At 40.0% G+C, this 22251-nt stretch overlaps 1 protein-coding gene across 2 annotated transcripts in view; it reads left to right on the top strand.

Annotated features, from left to right (window-relative positions):
• Positions 1 to 22251, top strand: part of LOC106075246 (protein unc-93 homolog A-like) — a 143916-nt gene that overhangs the window by 61215 nt on the left and 60450 nt on the right. For both annotated transcript variants that reach the window (XM_056006394.1, XM_056006393.1), the window contains one exon: positions 4510 to 5430. In XM_056006394.1, the coding sequence (XP_055862369.1) occupies positions 4510 to 5430 (921 nt within the window). The remainder of the gene's footprint in view (positions 1 to 4509; positions 5431 to 22251) is intronic.

The following is a 22251-nucleotide window of genomic DNA, read 5'->3' as shown; positions in this document are numbered from 1 at the left end:
ATGAACCATTTCGTAGGGTGATTTCAGGGGAGATAACTCCGAGGGTGCAACGCTACTGAGCTTTCAGAGGAGGGAAGGGGTCGCCCCCCCCCCTCCGGATCCTTCAGTGCTTCGAAGATGCTTTACAAAAACGTTTTCCCAATTTCCTGAGTCTAAACCGTCCTAAATACGTAAGAACAATCCCTGGTGACGTAACATCGTTCTGTTGACGTCTTTTTCAAATAACACAAGCAGGACCTTTATAAGTCGTCTTTCTTAACGGGAACATTCTCTTACGACATTCAAGCTTACGACATGCATACATGATTTACTACCTCCAATGTCTCTCATAGTCTGCATCGGCCGCCCTATCTATCTTAATTAATGTCACGTGCTTTGACCTGCGCTCCTCTTTATAGGAATACAAGGGTTGTAGACGACAGAAGAATAAACTTACAGCGCTTCCTAAGGCCCCTAGCTGGCAGTTTACAGCTCTTCCTAAGACCCCTAGCTGGCAGTTTACAGCTCTTCCTAAGACCCCTAGCTGGCAGTTTATAACGCTTCCTAAGGCCCCTAGCTGGCAGTTTACAGCGCTTCCTAAGGCCCCTAGCTGGCAGTTTACAGCGCTTCCTAAGGCCCCTAGCTGGCAGTTTACAGCTCTTCCTAAGACCCCTAGCTGGCAGTTTACAGCGCTTCCTAAGGCCCCTAGCTGGCAGTTGACAGCTCTTCCTAAGGCCCCTAGCTGGCAGTTTACAGCTCTTCCTAAGACCCCTAGCTGGCAGTTTACAGCGCTTCCTAAGGCCTCTAGCTGGCAGTTTATAACGCTTCTTAAGACCCCTAGCTGTCAGTTTACAGCGCTTCCTAAGGCCTCTAGCAGGCAGTTTACAACGCTTTCTAAGACCCCTAGCTGGCAGTTTACAGCTCTTCCTAAGGCCCCTAGCTGGCATTTTACAGCGCTTCCTAAGGCCCCTAGCTGGCAGTTTACAGCGCTTCCTAAGGCCCCCAGCTGGCTATTTACAGCGCTTCCTAAGGCCCATAGCTGGAGAAATGGGGGCTGAACGTACATGTTTGCTCTGGGCTGTGGAGTCGCATTAACCTTTAATATCATTCGTCTTATATTCATCAAAACCAAATCATCCGTATAGTCCCGATTCTAAATCACTTAATTGACTATGACCTAACCACAGAGGACTTATCGATTTTGTGTAACAGAGTCAGTTACCAATGTAAACAACATTGGCGTTAGCAAACATCATGCTCCCACGACGTTAATATATTTCAAATTCTTTGGTGCACGTGACCTAGAGTTCCCGACAGAGAACACTCATATCCGTGCTACAAGAACTAAACAAGTCATTTTATCATGTTGAAACACCTTTCATATAGAGTCCACCATACACATTTTTCAAAATGGTTTAATACTGTTAAGCATGACGTCACTCTAAGTCAAGCAGGCCGAGTAGCTGTAAGAGTCAAGAGTTCCAGTACTTGTATTTGAGAATCATCGGTTTATTTGGAGACTTATGCACTCCCTCTCCTGTAATTCACCAGTTCTTCTCAAAACGTTTATTGTAAAATGTCTGTAATAGTCTGGTATAATGTTTGCGTACAGAACTAACTGTTAAGATATATATTACTATAAAAAAGGTCCCCTTTCAGACCTTGTGGTTGATGATGATGTAAAGGTCATCTGTTTCTGTGGCCTACGGTTAACGAGGGTGTCATGTGACCCGGGTTTCGGGTTCGAATCCTGGTGAAGACTGGGCTTTTTAAATCACTGGATCTTTGGGCGACTCTGAGTCCACCCAGCTGTAATGGGTACAGACATTAGTTGGGGAAGGTTACGATTACTAAGAAAACTATCCTCGTTTAATGTTGGCGAAAAGGCCTTGGCTATGTTTTATCACGCTCATATCTGCAATATTCTAAGTTTCAATATCACTGCCTGGTATGACAATCTGAGCATTAAAAATAAAAATAAACTTTATAGAATCCTAAATGCTGCAGGTAAAATCATTGGCAAAAAACAAACCCCATTTGGGCAGTTGTTTGAGACAAACATCTATAAAAAAGCTAACAAGATCCTTGAAATAAAGAATAACCCTTTGTGTCAAAAGAGATACAAGACACCGATAGCAAAGACAAGCAGACACAAACATTCTCTTGTTCCCCTGGCAATCGAATCATTAAATAAGAACAATCTGATATAAACTTTGTCACATGTAAATTATGAGTGAGTGTGGTGATTATGTTTGTATATAGGATTGTAAACAGCAGTTGATACAACCTGGGTTATAAGATTCAAGGAATTCTATGTTTATTTATTATTTTTACTATTTTTTTATTGGTCCATTGGTTGCGACAAAGTGACGGCGCTTGAGTTTTGTTATTGTTGTTGTTAGAGGCCTGAGTCATGGAGCCTAGTCGTACGATATGAGTAATATTAATATAGAAGTCAGTTTTATAATTATGTTAAGGTTTGATGTGTTATCTTTAGCTACAGATACCCTGATTTACTTTTATTAAAGTTATATTTTTGTTGTTACTTCATCTCTGGGGTCTCTTTGAGATATTGAAAGAAGTTTTACTAGTACGTTCTGTGTCAAGTATAATCTCAGTAAGGAGTTCACAACAATCACAGCAGTGAGTCTGGTGTGAATGTACACTTCGGTTTCTTATAGTTATAATGTTTTTTGTTTGGTGTAATGCACAAATTGTTAGACAAATTTCCATACGGACAATAAAGATTATTATTATTATATTAGAAATGAACGAGTAGTCATTCTCTGGCGCTGCCAGGGTCGAGTTTCGCTAAAGAGAGACAAAATTCATCGTAGTCCCTTTAACAGTTTCCACTGAGGAATTTTCTGGTGATGTGGCAGGTCTGCAGCAGTACCGCCCTCTGACAGGCAACGAAGATGTTCCTAGGAATGTTAAGGGCCTTGAAGGTGTCTGTGAGGTCAGTTGTTATTATCCCCTCGGTTGATATAACAATGGGGTATATTGTTATTTTGGACAATTTCCATAGGCGCTTAATCTCCAAGCCTAGGTTCCCATATTTTCTTTGTTTTTCTATCTCAGTTTTTCTTAAATTATGAGACAGTGGTACGGCGATATCGATAATGGTAGCGGTTTTTTCTTTTTTATCGATGAACAGCAGATCCGGGCGATTGAAATCTACCGTTTTGTCGGTCAGAATAGGCATATCTCAGTACAGCAGATGTTCAGTAGACTCGAGAACCTCTTGCGGAGAGTATTTATAATAAGGGGGAGTGTCCTTACCGATCAATTTGTACGTCAAAGCCAGGTGTTGGTGTATTAACTTTGCAACTTGGTTATGGCGACCTAGGTAGGCTGATTCTGATAGGGCTGGACATCCTGCCATAATGTGTTCAATCGACTCGCCCACATTTCCACATTTTCGGCATTTGTCGACAACATTGAGTTTCAGGATATGCTTCTCGTAATTTTTTGTCCTGATTACTCTGTCCTGTATTGCTGTAACAAAGCCTTCTGTTTCAGGGTAGAGATGACCTGCTTTGAGCCATGTTAAGGAAGCAGCCTTGTCGATGTTGTCCCCATGTAATGAAGCCGGAAATTTTCCGTGGAGTGTTTTTTCTTCCCATTGGCGAATCTCATGCCCTACGTCGTCCAAACCGATATTGACATCAGCATTGTGTAGGTTCAGAGGGGTTGCATCGGAGTCGTATTTCCGTAGGAAGGAAACTAATTTGTTGCTGGAGGCGAGCAGTTTTGATCGTATTTTTAAAACTTGCATCTTACACAATTTGAAGATGTTCTGCAATCCACGACCCCCATCCTTCCTGGGCAGGTATAACCTTATGGTGGAGGACTTGGGGTGTAGACATCGAAACTTGGTTAGTAATTTTCTAGTGAGTCTGTCAATGTCATGTAGGTCGGTGTCAGTCCATTTGATCACACCGAACGTGTAAAGGAGCACAGGGACGGCCCAGCTGTTAATTGCAGTGATGAGATTACTGCCAGACAGTTTGGTGTTGAGGATTTTATTAACTCTTTGCCTGTATTTGCCAAGAAAGTCCTCTTTTAATTTCTTATGGTTTATCTTGGCATTCTGGTTTATTCCAAGATATTTATAAATAGAGGCGGAGTTCAATTCCTCGATGCCTTCAAATTCAATGTTGGTGTTTGAGCCACAGAAACAGATGACCTTTACATCATCTGCCCTATAGATTGCAACGTCCGAAAGGGGAACCTCAGACCTTGGTCAGCGTTGGTCCGTGCCTCATATGTTTTCTGGCTGTCCTTATTTAAAAAAGGTTAGCTGATAGATTTAATTTGGTTTGGCTTCAATTGATAAGCAACCAAAGCACAATCATACCAATAGACTTAGAGAGTAAGTATATCAAACGAACTATAGACTTAATATATTTGCTTCTAAATAGCCTCGTTGGAACAGTGTCTGAAACTTTAATCACATATCTCCCCTTGCTCTGGATTATTATATGCATTATTTCTGATTATTTTTGTCATTTTATTTTTTAATTCCAGAGTCTTCATAGCAGCATTCACCCTCAGGGCGGACTTGGAGTGGTATCGCTGAGCATTATTTACGGCACCACTGTTTTATCCTGCCTCATGGCTCCCTGGCTCATCAACCGACTGACCACCAAGTGGACCATGGTCCTTGCCTTCTCTCTCTTCACTGCCTACTTCGCGGCCAATTTCTACCCCAGGCACTTCATCATCATCCCCCTGAGCGTCATCCTAGGGGCGCTGGCGGGGCCGATGTGGAGCGCCCAGGCCACCTACGTCACCACGCTGGCCTTGACCTACGCGCAGCACAAGAGGATCATCTTCGAGTCGGACGACGTCATCAACCAGTTCATGGGCGTGTTCTTTGGGTTTTACAGGTGCAGCCAGATTTGGGGGAACATCATATCTACCCTCATCTTGTCTCGCAACGAGACGGACGCCAACCCCAACTCTACCGTGGACATGAGAGACGACGTTTTCTCCGACTTTAACTCTACCTTGTCTTTCTTCCCTTACGTCGCCTTGAACCAACAGCAGTTTGACAATGCTTCCTCCGGTCAACCCCTCTCACCCGTTGACGTTCGGCAGTGCGGCGCCAAAATCTGCCCTTACTTGGAAGCGGGTGCATCGACGGCGGCCGACGGGACGTATAGCAACGACGTGGCCGACCTCGGGGCCATCATAGCGGACTCCACGCGATACATGCTGCTGACTACCTACCTGGCCTGCGGGGTGATGGCCGCGGTGGTGATTGTGTCCCTGCTGGACGAAATCCATATCGGAAAGACGGAGGCAGACCCTGAGTTCTCTCAGTCCTCCTGGGAGCTGTGTCTGTCCACGGTGAAGATGCTCAAAGACACCAAATGTCTTCTGCTTATGCCGATGGTTGTCTTTGTAGGTTTGGAGCAGGGATTCATGTTTGGAGATTTCACAAAGGTAGGCCACTCGTCTTTTCAATGTGATAGTCACACTATGATTGCTACATTGTTATTGTGGACTTCAGTAGCGTCATTCTGTAACAGTGTTGGTGTTTAGGTTTAGTCTATGCGATTAGTGAAAGAAAATGGTGGATCATTTCATGAGCAATCTGCATTGTTTCAGGTTAGACTTTGTTTGCTCTATGCTCCAGGCTAATGCCAAGCAAACAAACAAAAAAACACCCTAAGATAGAATGCAGAACCAAAAAATTTGAAAAAAGTGTTGTTTTTTTAAATAGAGGAGTTGCCAAATTTAGTTAAGTTATTTTCCTAGATGCTACAAACATAGTCTTTGTTATTTGTTTTTTCACAAAACATTCAATATTTTACGGAGCAAAAAGAGATCTTATTTCATTAATAGCATGAGTAGAAATAAGCCTAGAAGACTTTACACTTTGATACTCCCGCGTCCTTCGGTGCATCGGGCGTCAAACTGTCTCCTGAAGCCTCCTGACCCCTCCCTGAGATTAGTGCTAAACACATTGTAGGCCCCTTATTTGACTTCTCTGACCCCTCCTTGAGATAATTGCTAAACACATTGTAAGGTCCCATTATTTGACTTCTCTGACCTCTCCCTGAGATTAGTGCTAAACACATTGTAAGGTCCTCTTATTTGACTTCTCTGACCCCTCCTTGAGATAAGTGCTAAACACATTGTAAGGTCCTCTTATTTGACTTCTCTGACCCCTCCCTGAGATTAGTGCTAAACACATTGTAAGGTCCTCTTATTTGACTTCTCTGACCCCTCCCTGAGATTAGTGCTAAACACATTGTAGGGTCCCATTATTTGACTTCTCTGACCTCTCCCTGAGATAAGTGCTAAACACATTGTAGGGTCACATTATTTGACTTCTCTGACCTCTCCCTGAGATAAGTGCTTAACACTTTGTAGGGTCCCATTATTTGACTTCTCTGACCCCTCCTTGAGATAAGTGCTAAACACATTGTAGGGTCCCATTATTTGACTTCTCTAACCCCTCCTTGAGATAAGTGCTAAACACATTGTAAGGTCCCCTTATTTGACTTCTCTGACCTCTCCCTGAGATTAGTGCTAAACACATTGTAGGGTCCCATTATTTGACTTCTCTGACCTCTTCCTGAGAGAAGTGCTAAACACATTGTAAGTTCCCCTTATTTGACTTCTCTGACCCCCCCCCCCTTGAGATAAGTGCTAAACACATTGTAAGGTCCCCTTATTTGACTTCTCTGACCTCTCCCTGAGATTAGTGCTAAACACATTGTAGGGTCCCATTATTTGACTTCTCTGACCTCTCCCTGAGATAAGTGCTAAACACATTGTAGGGTCCCCTTATTTGATTTCTCTGACCCCTCCATGAGATAAGTGCTAAACACATTGTAGGGTCCCATTATTTGACTTCTCTGACCCCTCCCTGAGATTGTCTCACAAACAAACTTCCTTCCAAACATTTAAAACTACTTTGAATGACTTACTACCTGTAACATTTATTTGAATACATTTTTCTCATTTCGCCTCAGTGTGGTACGAAACATATTTGGTGAACATATTTTTTTGGTAATTCGCCCCATCCCCCTAAATAACGTGTACACACTTTTACCAGACATTCAGACAGACAGACAGTGTGAGATGATATAAGCTGTGTACAAAAAAATTCCAAGTCAACATAAGGATGTGATCTCCAACTCCTTATCTCTTAAGTATTTCAACTGACTGCCTCCAAGCCACTTTCTATATTGCCAAGTTGTTTATCTTCACTTTTTATTTGACTAAATTGTTTACCCCCAAAGCTTTGTGCATTTCACATGTACTTTTGTTTTTCTGCCAAATCCTCCATGGCTCTCAGCTTTGTCGTCAAAGACGCTGTCTCTACGTCACGTGATTGATAATGGCTGTTTTAAAAAAAAAAGAACTAGTATTAAAGAAGACAAGCAATGAGCGGGCGAGGGCTGAGACGAGAGTGCCCCCTTGGTGTCAGCGCTAGGAGAGTTTGACAAGTTTGAGTTTTAGAATGAATGCCCAGCAGCCGCGACATGACGAGGATGAGTAGATGTATTGAGATTAGATGTCTGTGTGAGTGAGTGACATAAAGAGAGAGAGAGAGAGATAGAGACAGAGACAGAGAGACCGACAGAGAGAGACTTTTTGTTTCATCCTACTTTCTCCTTCCCCCTCCAAGTCTGGAAGGAAACCAAAGAGATATGAAGAGATATGAAGAGATATGAAGAGATATGAAGAGATATGAAGTATGGCCATCTGGGAGCAGAGTTATTTCCAGCTTGGTCACTAACTGTTGCTACTCTGACGGTTTTCAGTCTTGTGCAAGTCTATAAATAACTCCTGTAGTGGAGATTTAGTTTCAAAGAGGGATGATCGAACAGCTGTAATCGACATCTAGTAATTATCAATATCTGTTTCTCTAATGTGAAAAATAAAATAAAATAAAATAGTGAGCGCCACAATCTGCACAATAATAGATGAATATGATTTGTATTAGAATTTAATATAATACACATTCCATTTGTATGCCTCTTACCTAGGAATTACCTGTCAGCCTCAACGTGGCGCCCAGGTGGAAATGGTCGTTAAAGGAGACAAATCAGGCGAATAACTAAATGGAAGGGAGGTTGGGCTGCGCAAGGACCGAGTCCATTGCGCTGGCTGGGATGGAAGAAATCCCCAACACACATGTCACTTTTCTCACGCCGTTCCTCAAGGGACCTTTTTTATGGCGGACATCTGCAAGGCTGATACGGTACAGAGAAGGAATAGGGGAAAGTTTCCCTGTTGAGCTTGGCCTTTGATCTCGCTTCTAACAAGAGCGTCTACGAGCCATCGGTAATATTGATCTAAAAATTTACATCTCTTAGGATCTTTCCCAGACAGAGGCTTGTTCAGACAGGGGGAGGCCACATAGGTCTAAAGTTCCACGGGTCTTAGACTCAACTCTTAAAGTTCCACCAGTCTTAGACTCAACTCTTAAAGTTCCACGAGTCTTAGACTCAACTCTTAAAGTTCCACGAGTCTTAGACTCAACTCTTAAAGTTCCACCAGTCTTAGACACAACTCTTAAAGTTCCACGAGTCTTAGACTCAACTCTTAAAGTTCCACGAGTCTTAGACTCAACTCTTAAAGTTCCACCAGTCTTAGACACAACTCTTAAAGTTCCACGAGTCTTAGACTCAACTCTTAAAGTTCCACGAGTCTTAGACTCAACTCTTAAAGTTCCACGAGTCTTAGACTCAACTCTTAAAGTTCCACGAGTCTTAGACTCAACTCTTAAAGTTCCACGAGTCTTAGACTCAACTCTTAAAGTTCCACGAGTCTTAGACTCAACTCTGAGGAGAATTGTGAAGAAGAAGAAGAAATGTCTCTTATATCTCTTCACTATTTCTATGCCAACTAATGTCACAATGCAAACTAAAACTTTGTGACCACATCACAAGGTCCTCAGGGCTCGGAAAAAAGAAAAAGAGAAAGAGATAGGAAGACAACATAAAAAGAAAGGACGGCCCAGTCACTGAAAGAGATTCTATTGACGGCAAAAGACAGAGAGGAATGGAGAAAGATAGTCGATACAATCAGGGGTGGTACCCCAAAAATTCAACAGACTACGGGATAGGTGAAGGAGAAATGGCTCTCTGATTGCTATTTTTTTGGGTATGCCGCATGAAGGTAATGTTAATTTGATACGTCTTGACTGCTGTCAACAATGATAAATGATAAATAAACGTGGCGCGGATGGGATCTTTTTTTAAAAATATTTTTGCTATAACTGCATTCTCCAACAAACCTGTTGTCTAGTTTTGAAATGTGGGGCGTGGTAAGGGTTGTGTGTGTGTATTTTCTTTAACACTAGATCATACTTGGAATTCAAACGAAAGTGCAATTATTTTTCCATTTTAGCGCCCCCCCCCACCATGGGCTCATGATGGTCAAATCATGGTCTCAATAGCAATGAACCCCCCCCCCCACCATGGGCTCATGAGGGTCAAATCATGGTCTCAATAGCAATGAAACCCCCCCCCCCCCACCATGGGCTCATGAGGGTCAAATCATGGTCTCAATAGCAATGCAACCCCCCCCCCCCCACCATGGGCTCATGAGGGTCAAATCATGGTCTCAATAGCAATGAACCCCCCCCCCCCCCACCATGGGCTCATGAGGGTCAAATCATGGTCTCAATAGCAATGAAACCCCCCCCCCCACCATGGGCTCATGAGGGTCAAATCATGGTCTCAATAGCAATGAAACCCTCCCCCCCACCATGGGCTCATGAGGGTCAAATCATGGTCTCAATAGCAATGAAACCCCCCCCCCCCACCATGGGCTCATGAGGGTCAAATCATGGTCTCAATAGCAATGAAACCCCCCCCCCCCACCATGGGCTCATGATGGTCAAATCATGGTCTCAATAGCAATGAAACCCCCCCCCACCATGGGCTCATGATGGTCAAATCATGGTCTCAATAGCAATGAACCCCCCCCCCCACCATGGGCTCATGATGGTCAAATTATGGTCTCAATAGCAATGAACCCCCCCCCCCACACCATGGGCTCATGAGGGTCAAATCATGGTCTCAATAGCAATGAAACCCCCCCCCCCCCCCACCATGGGCTCATGAGGGTCAAATCATGGTCTCAATAGCAATGAAACCCCCCCCCCCCACCATGGGCTCATGAGGGTCAAATCATGGTCTCAATAGCAATGAACCCCCCCCCCACCATGGGCTCATGAGGGTCAAATCATGGTCTCAATAGCAATGAACCCCCCCCCACCATGGGCTCATGATGGTCAAATCATGGTCTCAATAGCAATGAAACCCCCCCCCACCATGGGCTCATGAGGGTCAAATGATGGTCTCAATAGCAATGAAACCCCCCCCCCCCACCATGGGCTCATGAGGGTCAAATGATGGTATTAATAGCAATGAAACCCCCCCCCCCCCCACCATGGGCTCATGAGGTTCAAATGATGGTCTCAATAGCAATGAACCCCCCCCCCCCACCATGGGCTCATGAGGGTCAAATGATGGTCTCAATAGCAATGAACCCCCCCCCCCCCCACCATGGGCTCATGAGGGTCAAATGATGGTCTCAATAGCAATGAACCCCCCCCCCCCCACCATGGGCTCATGAGGGTCAAATGATGGTCTCAATAGCAATGAAACCCCCACAAACCATGGCTCTACGACACAGGCTGTGGGCCCCTAATGGTCGTGGACTCTGGTTCATGAACCTCTTCGCTCCATGGATGCTACGCCACTGATGTTCAGTTTGTTTCTATTATGAATATCGATTTGTTGCTAGATACTAGAGTCAGTTTTAGTAAAAGGCCCTGTGAATTATGCCAAGCCACTATAAAGTTCCTATCGAACAAAAGGACAACTCTGAGGGTGTTCTGTTGTGGCAGTTGTCGTTCTTCACGTTCACCATCACGGGAGGGGGATAATGAAATCACCATAATACAATTTTGTTACAGCAACGACCTGCCACAAAAAAAAAGGAATATATTTTTTCCCCTCGGGTGGACGTTTTAAGGTATCGATGAATAATATTAACCAAGAAAGAATTGTAATCGAATTTCCTATCGCACACGTATTCAATAACATGAAAGTGTGAAAAAAAAAGTGATTTCGATACTCTGCGAGATCACGTGGTGATAAATTAGATTTGCATGGTTCGAGCGCTAAATATGATTAAATTAGCATAAACTAATAATTTCCATTCAGGAATATCCGTTTTCGCTATAATATTGATAATAAATAAGATTAGATAACTTCATTTAACTATAACCATAAGCAGAAATGGTTTCCTTGCAATTTTGAATGACATGCCAATGATTTCGCTGTTCTTCCTCTTAGAGAAGCTTTGTCTTTAAAAAAATATGTTAAAATTTCTCTTGTTTAGTTAATAAACTCAAGTATTTGTTTTGGTCTTCGCTGTTCAATTTCCACTATAAAAACAAACAATACATAGCGGCGTAGGCTTTACACATCATAGCGATGTAAGTAATTTCGCTTATAAAAAAAAAATCAATGTCTATAAAGCAGTGGTTCTCATTACACTTTTGTTTGGCTCTGAGACCTGTGTACGCTATTGTAGATGTCTGAGGCTCCTTGAAAACTTGTATCCAAGGTGCCTTCGCTCTATATGGACATACCATACGCTGGCAATGCTACCTTACAAACAAGCAAAATATTGAAAAATCCTTTAAAAATAAAAAAAAAACTTATCTAAAGGGAAATAACTCCGCACTTCTAACTATATCTCTCAATAATGCAGAATATATTTCCCTTATTCGATATCAGACAATATAATTAATTACCAATAATTTATTGAATTAATTGGTTATTTTTTTTTTATTATTTATTTTTTCAGTTGATTCATGCTTTGGTAGGTACATTAAACAGTTGTAATTGTTTAAAGTTTCAACTTGACCCGTAAAAAAAATAAAATTTTTTGCTGTAGGTCAGCATGGACAGTATAGAGCTACTTATGACACTATGATACTCTATCTTGTGCTTCTGTCTCAAATGGGGCAGGGTCAATGCTGAAGGATTTCCGAGAAACTTTGAGGGTCTCTTTGCCCTTCCTCTCCCTTCTTTCCGAAAATAGATGCTCTGGTTGTAACGATACAGACAAACTATCTGTCCCAATGTTTGAACGAATGCATGCTCACCAGTCTACACACCTCAGACAGAAAGGATGTTTATCTAATTAGTGGATCAAGAATCAATAGCAGTAAGAATGAGAGGAGGGTTAATGGATGTAATTGGTGTAAGAAGTGAAACCAATCAGGATAAAGAAATAGATTGCTATCTTTGTTTGTACATGCTAGAAACCTGAATCGTAGACAAGCATCCAAAGGTCTTTCAAGAACGATTACCTCCCTTGAATGTCTCTCTTTCGTCTAGCACAGTGATTCCCAAAGTGGTCTATATAGACCCCCAGGGGTCTGCGAAGACTTTCAGGGGGTCTACGAAAGTGAAAAAACATATTGGGGGTCCATGAGATGTCCAAGGGGGTCTATGATAATAGATTTCATATAAGCAGGTCGTGACTTTAATTTTTACATCCCATTAATGTAATTCTTCACACTATATATAATTTGTAACTTATAATCATTGAAATATTTATCCTGCTATTCAAACGAAAAATTGTTGTATTTAATTTCAATACTTATTAAAATAACTTAATTTTGTCTTCATGTAAATAATGTTTAACAAAAAGAAATGTAGACTGTATAGCGTTGATTATTTAACATTGTTCATTCTTTCCTTGTCAATCAAGCGGTCGCCAATTGCCTTTTTTATGACGATATGAAACTAATTACGCTTGAGGATCATCTGCGACAATATCACCCAGATAAAAAGATTTGAAAAACTTTTGAACATTCAAAGATAAAGTTCAGAATAGACAAAAATCTCTATTCAACATCATGTAGAGAAGATGGTGGTTTATGAGTCTTACAATATCTGTTCACTTATAGCAAAATAAGGGTGTGGTGGTAGTGGTTAAGCGCTTGGCTTCCGTAATTGGGGTCCTGGGTTCGAATCTCTGTGAATTTTGAATTTCAGGATTTTCAGGGCTCCCCTGAGTCCACCCATCTCTAATGGGTACCTGAATTATGTTAGTAAAAGTAAAGGCGGTTGGTCGTTGTTCTGCCTACATGACACCCTGCTCGTTGACCGTTGGCCAAAGAAACAGATGACCATAACATCATCACAATGTCTGAAAGGGGAAATTTACTTATTTATGGCAAAATGCGGAAAACACCATAGGTAAAACATTGATTTTTACCAGCCGTTGTAGTTTTAAAACCTGTTTTACACAAACCCACATCTGATATTATTAAAAGAATTTCTTTAAGCAACAATACAATTCAAGGTTGCTTCGGTGGCATGAGTTATAAAATTAAAAGCTTCATATGTAATTCTTTGCAAACGACGTATATAAGTTTGGGCTCAGCAGCGTCACAGGTTCTGACAGGATGTAGTGGTGTGTACTGCAAACGGGTCGTCGGCTCCTTATTTTTCCTCAGGTTAACCCACAAAACCTTTCCCATGTTTGAGTTGCAAGGCAGGAGAGTTTTGAATTCAGTTTTACTTCTGCTAGGTGGGTAGCCTGCCAAGACTAATGAGCCCTTCATGCTCGAAGCTTACTGGTTTAGGCGACAGTCACTCGCCTTCGCTCTTTCTCTCGATAGTGATAACATCTTCGCGCGGACACAATATTTGAGCAACTCGTGAAACGTCAACAAATACACGAGAAACTGCTCTTTGCGAAAACTCTCACAATGATACGAAAACTCTTACAATGATACTTAAGGCCATTGTGTTTGGAGATTCAAACAATACATATTGCTATTTTAATTGGTTTTGAATTTTATCAATAAAAAAGAGATCGCTAAAATCTCTAATATGTAGCTTTAAATTACTTTTTCACTTTTCAACTCTCTACAGATAGAAATTAGGAGGCGTTTTGGCTGAGCGGTAAAGTGCTTGGCTTCTGAACTGGGGGTCCCGAGTTTGAATCCTGTTGAAGACTTGGATTTTTAATTTCGGGATTAGGGCGCCTCTGAGGCAACCCAGCTCTAATGGGTACCTGACATTAGTTTGGGAAAGTAAAGGCTGTTGGTCGTTGTGCTGGCCACATGATACCCTCGATAACCGTAGGCCACAGAAACAGATGACCTTTACATCATCTGCTCTATAGACCACAAGGTCTGAGGGGAACTTTACTTTTTGTACAGATAGAAATTAGTTTTTTAAAAAATGTTGAATTTACAAAAATTTGAAAGTTAAGCAGGGGTCTACCGATAACCAGAAAACATGGCAAGGGGTCTACGAGACAAAAAAGTTTGGGAACCACTGGAGTCTAGCATCAAACTGTAATCTCTATGCATCAGAGTATAAGATCTATCGACTCAAACTTCATGTATCTAGTTCTACCAATGGAGTCATGTATCTAGTTTTACCAATGGAGTCATGTATCTAGTTTTACCAATGGAGTCATGTATCTAGTTTTACCAATGGAGTCATGTATCTAGTTTTACCAATGGAGTCATGTATCTAGTTTTACCAATGGAGTCATGTATCTAGTTTTACCAATGGAGTCATGTATCTAGTTTTACCAATGGAGTCATGTATCTAGTTTTACCAATGGAGTCATGTATCTAGTTTTACCAATGGAGTCATGTATCTAGTTCTACCAATGGAGTCATGTATCTAGTTCTACCAATGGAGTCATGTATCTAGTTTTACCAATGGAGTCATGTATCTAGTTTTACCAATGGAGTCATGTATCTAGTTCTACCAATGGAGTCATGTATCTAGTTTTACCAATGGAGTCATGTATCTAGTTTTACCAATGGAGTCATGTATCTAGTTTTACCAATGGAGTCATGTATCTAGTTTTACCAATGGAGTCATGTATCACTTTTTCAACTTGTTTCTGAGACTTACTCTGTGACAAATATTCATATAAATGACGTCTAACGGAGTATTCTAAACAAAGTATATCCTCTAACTATATATCTATATATATAAAACAAAAAAAAATCCAACTTAAGTCAATATCGCCATATTAATGGTGTCTAGACGAGTTGATGCAGCACTAGCCTCATCTCTCCCGCCCCTCCGGCCGGGCCTGTTTATTCAGTTTATACGAAAACATTCTTATCAGACTTTGGCCAGTTTTCATTTTTTTTTGTTCGCCAAGCTAAATATTTCCCCTGACTAGAAAGTTTAAATAGAAAGAGAACAAGGAAAAGGATTTATTACAAAGGTCCTTGAACTGACCTTTCACCCCACAAATAAATACATAAATATTACCCGCGTACAATCAGAGTGCCAGTTTGATCGATGGTTGTCTGGGCACAGAGGTATGCCTTTTGAACTTCACGAAAGTCCAGAGTTTGAACCCCAGCCGCCTAGTCTCAGAATTTCTCCACGTACAAATCTTTATTTCTTGAGAAAATCTGAATCTCATATAAGAATTAGACTTCTTGCTTAAAGCACTTCTCTTATCTCAAATGATAAGGCAAGTGTTTTCGATTATATGTTGAAGAATTATAATTATGCGGCTTTTTTTGGTGCATGTACGTCTTAGGGTAGGAGGCACGGTGGCTGAACGGTAAAGCGCTTGGCTTCCAAACCGGCGGTCCCGGGCTTGAATCCTGGTGAAGACTTGAATTTTTATTATTTACCCTCTAATGGGTATCTGTCCACTCTAATATATAAAGACGGTTGGTCGTTGTGCTGGCCACATGATACTTTCGTCAACCGCGGACCTTTACATCATCTGCCCTATAGATTACAAAGTCTGAAAGGGAAACTACTTTATTTTACTTTCTGGAGTGTATGAGGCCTTGTAAGACTGATTGCCTTAGAGAAAAAAAAAAAAAAACAAACCGAACATAATTTTTGTTCTAAATCAAAATGTTTTATAATTAAGATACACAAAATAAATTTTACAAAACGAGGAAAGAAATGAATATCTCTGGTTGGAAAAACAAATGATTGATTTACTTAGAAATGGACGTTTTCCACCAACTCTGTTTCAATGGACAATATTGCCACACCAGTGAGCTGTAAATTTGTGAAACATTGATTGCTGATATATTTTTTTATCGATGAACTTAAGATTGAAAAAAAATTTGGCTAACACGCTTCTTCAATCACACAATCTATACATTGGGATGGGAAGTTCAGAATACTGGGAGGGGGGGGAGGGAATGTTGTTGCTTTACCTGGCGCGGCACAAATCCCAAGAACAACCCTTGACCTGTCACTGGGGTATGTGTGGCGTGGTGGCAGCGTAACAGAGCGCTTGGCTTCCGAAAAGGCGAGTCTCAAGATCAAATCCCGGGGATCGGTATTTTTAGGACGCCCCTGAGTTCAGACCAACTCTATTGACATACCTTGGGTAAGTAAGTAAGTAAGTTTTACTAAGTAAGTAAGTTAGTAAGTTCCTTGTGCTGATGACATAAAGATAATATAAGAACATTTTTATTGGTCCAATCAAGGGAAATTCCGTTTGACTACAAGTGACCACCTCATGCCTCGCTCTCAGTTGTCCGTAGAGCTTTACAATCATCTTCCTCTATATATCGTAAGGTCTGCAATGGGTAGCTTTACTTCTTTGACTTTGACTATGTGCAACGGTTTTTATGAGTAGACTGGGATACTGAGACACGTTGTTTTTTTTTTTGGTATTTCTCTTTCTGTCTCTAGCAATTAATCAATCGAATACAAGCTTCCCTTTATGAGCTCCTATCGACAGAGTCTTGTATTTCATCTATCAATCGATCAACTTGTCATGGGCTCCATCGATTCACTAATTGCTATGTACGAGACCTAACGGTTAATTATAACGCGATTATTTAAATACATTATCATTCCTGAAATATCACACGTTGACTCATTATTAATAAATTTAAAAAATATTTGTTATCAAAAGTCAAATTGAAATATACTTGTACTAAAAGTTGTCAAATGTACATAGCCATTGAATCTTATGGAAATCTTAGATTAGCTCTCTTCTGAGTACTGTAAAGTTGAAGTTTGGTTTACAGTTTCTATGGCCATTCGTTGATCACTATGTCAAAATGATGTTATAATATTGATGTATTGTGTCTTTTCTTTTTAATTTACTGAATCCTACCCTCGTCACACGGAAGACGAGACAGTAGAAAACATCTTCAGCGACTGCAGGGTGCTCAGAAACACATTCAAGACTAGTCGTGTAATAAATAGAACTAATGCATGCAGGGGTCTTGCCATGTACGGAGACAAGCGAACCCCACAGAACACTGCCAAATACCTGGACCGTGCTTCAATGTATTAATTCCAGCACATTGAGCCTTAGTGCATGGAGGTTTACAAATGTAATGAATACCAATAGTCAGGAAGTGACTTAATATATATTTAGATTCTTCCAATAAATACAGATTTGTATTCTAACACTTATTATGTTATCAATACTTATGAAGTTAAGCACTTCAACCAGATAAAAAACCAGTAATCATCAGTTTTAAGCATATAAATATATTCTAATTCCTAAATTCCAGAGATCTAGCATTCGTCCATCAAAATGAAGGGTATGTTAATTTTTTAGCAACAACTTTATTGCGATGGCCTCTAATTGTTAGGATGATTTCTGTTTTCTGTAAGTGAAATATTTCTTGATGAAGTTTGATTTATGATTGCTTTAATACCTTTAATACCTACCTTTTCTTTTTTTTATATCTATAATTGCATAAACAGAATCACTTGCCTGGGATACTGGAATATATATAAAGTAGGGTTGCATCGGATAGTAGCTCCGGCTTCTCCGAATATTCGGCCATTTTCCATTATCAGGCCATATTCAGCTCCGGCCGAATATTACTGCAGGGTACTTGGCAGGATAGTAAAAATTACACAGAAGTACCTTCGTTTCTATTAATATGTATAAAGTGGACGTTATTTCATGTATGTCTGTTATAGAATGTATTAAAGTTTATACTTAAAATAAAATAACGTGCTTAAAAATATATAAAGATGCACCTAATAACTTTTATTACAAAGACAAGAAATGAAAAGGAAACATATCATTATAGATGCGCAAAACATAATAACTTCAATGGCTGGCATATTTTTTTACTTTGTCTTGACTATTGAGTGGGCTTGTTCACTACGTCACGCTGACCAGTTGTCTCCAGATGTAGAAATGAACAACTCCCACCCCCCTTTTATTTGTTTAGTCCATAACATTGAGCTCATAGATTGACAGGTGACCACGTTTATTTAGGACGGACAATACAACCCAGATGTCACTTTACTTTGGAGAGATTTACATTAGTAACTAGCTAAATATGCATTTATATATTTTACATTGACCATCCCACACACACCCCATTTACAGTTGGTGGCCACACACACTCATATTACACAGATTAGTTTGTGATTGGCCCGTCTGTTAATTAACGCTGTTAAGCTTTTGTTCAGCAATCAAACAATAAGGTAAATAAAAGTAAAAAAAAGGAATATAGGTATAATATTAAGCAGTTTCTAGATCTAGACATCTAGATCTACTCGAAACTGTTTTACATAGGTCATAAGTATCAAACCAACAAACAAACATGGAGATAATTCTTTTTGAATCTTGTGTTTAGAAATCTACGTTCTTTCAATAGAACAGTCAATACGCGGACACACACTCGCACGTGACCACACCCACACGAGAGTTAAGAGCGTTCTCTTTCGATTTAATTGCTATGTAGATTGTGGACCAATATGGACATCCTCAAAGGACAAGATGGCCGACTATATAGGCATGTCTATGGTTGTCGGTTTGCAAGGGGAATTCCCATTTTCACGGTTATTCTTTTCTTTCATAAATGGACTTTTCATTTGATTGAAAACCTTCCGTAGTGTGGTTAGTGACATCTATGTCAGCAGGTGACTTTTCTTTTTGACCTTTTATAATTGTATAAATAGACCCTCCCTGGGTGCTTGGCCGGTAACTGAACAGGAAGTAATCTTAGTGAATTGAAACGAAACCCTTCTGTCTTGATTCAGAACTTACAGCTGAAATCAATTAACACTCACGTATTATGAACGCTGGATACATTAAAAATTGCATTTATGTAAATTCACCTAGCAATCAACTTTTAATTTAGCATAATGATTGTAAAATTAGCTTCTCCCATAGACAGGAAAAACAAAAACAACGATTTTCTATTGTGAAAAGCAATGCTAGTTGTTTTTTTTTTAAACTCCCTTGGCTATTTTTAGCTCTATTGTAAACTTACTGTTGTTTCTCGAAATGTAAACATTGTATAGACCATTGAAACAACTTTGTCACTTTTTATTTTCACCAACTAGAGTTGGATCCAACTATTGCAATGCTATGAATGTGCTTTGACTAAGGAAATTTTTGTTACACCCCATGATCTACTAGCTAGCTGAACCCGTGTTACATCAGGTTGATAACTAAGTGACTTCAATCGTAGCTTACGAAAGAGATCACAGAGGTCTCGAGCCTACATTTAATGTTATGCTTGAAATGCGTCACCATTGTAGAGTTACAATTGCACAGCTTCGCTTATTATTATATATGCAGAGGATGTGTTGGGAAGAGGAGGAGTATAATACTTGTGACCTGCGCGCTTCAACGGCTGCTATTTCCGGGATTTTTTGTGTGGGCGAGCAGGCTATGATTAAGTCCGGTATTTGATCTGGACTGTATGTTGCGGAATGAGGTCAGCGGCTGAATTTTGATGATGGGTCGTTGTCTTCTAAATTCCTTAGTATTAGCTAAAATGTTATGTTTTAAGCGGCCCCTTGAAAGGGCAATAGCCGCTGTTGGTTTTGTGTATTCTCTCCCTTCGTCCGCCCCGTTTAGATCTCAAAAAGTAGAAAAGATTTTGAAAATCCAATATCTTGATATTTTAGATTTTTCAAAGTTTTAATGCAACGGGAGACTATTTAGTAAGAGAGAAGAATTTTGAGAATATTAATTAATTCTAATGAATCTCCTTATCCTATGGTATCTATCATGTCGTTAGTCCAGCTAACAATACAACAGAATAGGCGACATTGTTTACATGTGCTCGATATTTATAGCGTTATTCACGGTGATGAAGGTTGTAGTTTATAGGTTGTAGTTTATAGGTTGTAGTTTATAGGTTGTAGCTCATAGTTTCTGATATTCTTTCTCAAAATATTGAATCCTGCCTTTTTACCTGCCTGAGCGGATCATTTCGTGGACTGATTATGAGTTTGTGTTTCCACACAAACTTCTTTGTAAGCTTATTTTGTCTTCAAGTTGTTTTTTATTGACATATTTAACGAAGTATATTTAACAGTAAAAGAATGAGTCGATGATGAGCCACTGTTGTTTTGTTTTTTTCACAACCTCATGCACTTTGCGTCGACCCAGTTCTGTATTCATGACAGATCCACACCGGACGGACGGACAGACAAACCAAACAAAACTAATAATGGCTTTTCCCTTTCGGGGGCTGACTAGATGTCAGGGTATCAATTATTGCATCGGTTAAAAGTGAGATACTATCTGATGGGCTTTACACTGGTTTAGAGTTCCAATCCAGTCTGGCCGTTCAGGGATTTATTTCACCACCTTACAAATGCAAAAGTGATGAAAACTGGTCAGTGTACTGAACAAATAACGTTCTCGTCAAAGATTGGCCTCAGAAAAACATAATCGTGTACTACTACATGTATATATCTGTATGTTTGATTGGTCTGTATCACAAATCTCTACAATGTTATTGCGTTTACATCAATTTAATACAGACCTAGTCTAAAATACTGATTTCTAGCAATGAAACAATGCCAGGAATAGATTTTTAACTTTCACGGCAATCACGAAATCAAAACCTAATAGAGTGTGTAGAGAAACGCGAAATTCTAAAGCCCGAGTGGTGAAGTGCTTGATTCCCAAAGGTCGAATTCCGATGTAGACAGGGATTTTGAACTTCAAGAATCTTATGACGCCCCTGAGTTGACATAGTCAATACTTAGCAATAGTTTTACGAAGGTAACGTAGGCCGCCCTTGTTTTTAGAACATCCGTCAGCCAAACAAAAAAAGAATTAAAATAAAAAAAAACGCAACATTATTGGATGGATCGCAGAATCTGAATGAACGAATGTAGACCTATGTAAAAATGCTTTAGAAAACCAAATTTGAATGTTAATTTGATTATAATATGAAATGAATGGACTATAATTAATATGTTCATGTGTTTAATTATAAATTTACTAACATGCCTGAACACTTTTGTAAATCGAAATAAAATATCATTATTTTATTTATCTATTTTTTACTAAGTCAATTAGGGAGCAGAACATGGGGGGTTTTACGGGATAACAACGAAAATGTCGATCAGTTCTAGAGTAAGATGAGGAGGATGAGGAGGAGGATTGATGTAAACTATCGGCTTGACAATCTTCTGACAGGAGAATACAACTTGGGTTTGGGTTGACGTTTGTAGCCACTAAGTGCTCGAATACTTTGGGCCATTGTAAGACTTCTTGTCAATCAATCAAGTATACAGAGAGAAACACAAAGAGAAAGAGAGAAGAGAAATTTAGAAAAAGAGAGAATGGAAAGAGACAGAGAGAAGGAAAAGAAGAAAGCTAAAAGTACAGATAAATAGAGAAAGAAAGCAAGCTGACAGTAGAGAGAAAAATAAGATGTTAGGAAAGAAAGATTTGGAGAGAAAGAGATGAATCAAGAGAGAGAGAGAGAGAAAAAAAAATATTCGAAATGGAGAGAAAAAAGAGACAAGAATAATGAAAGAAAAGAGAATTTAAAAAAAAGAGTTTAAAAAAAGAAGTAATGCTTGAGAAAAGAATAGGAGGGGAAAGTGGTAACAATATAAAAATTTTACGACAGCAGAAGAAAAAATATTCACACACACACACACACAGAGGGAGGGAGAGAGGGAGGGAGAGAGGAGACTGTTTTTAAGGTTTTAACTAGCCAAACTAAGACACAACCTCAAGCAATCATTATTTCTGAAAATGACATTGAAGTGGCGCGTGTCGCGTTAGTTCCACTAGTGTGTGGACAGGATTAGGTTCAAAGCGGAAATAGGAAAACTGGAACTGGAATTAGAAATATCAGAAAGAAAGAAAGAGAGAGAGAGAGAGAGAGAGAGAGAGAGAGAGAGAGAGAGAGAGAGAGGGGGGTGTCGAAAAAGGGAAAGATATGAAAAAGTGACTAAGAGAGATAAAGGTATAAAGCCGAGAGAATGATGAGGGAAAGGTTTGAGAAAGAAAGAGATTTAA

Source organism: Biomphalaria glabrata, chromosome 12, assembly GCF_947242115.1.
Source record: "Biomphalaria glabrata chromosome 12, xgBioGlab47.1, whole genome shotgun sequence".
Lineage (NCBI taxonomy): Eukaryota > Metazoa > Mollusca > Gastropoda > Planorbidae > Biomphalaria > Biomphalaria glabrata.
The sequence above is the reverse complement of the archived record's forward strand: the minus strand, read 5'-3'. Positions and strand labels throughout refer to the sequence as shown.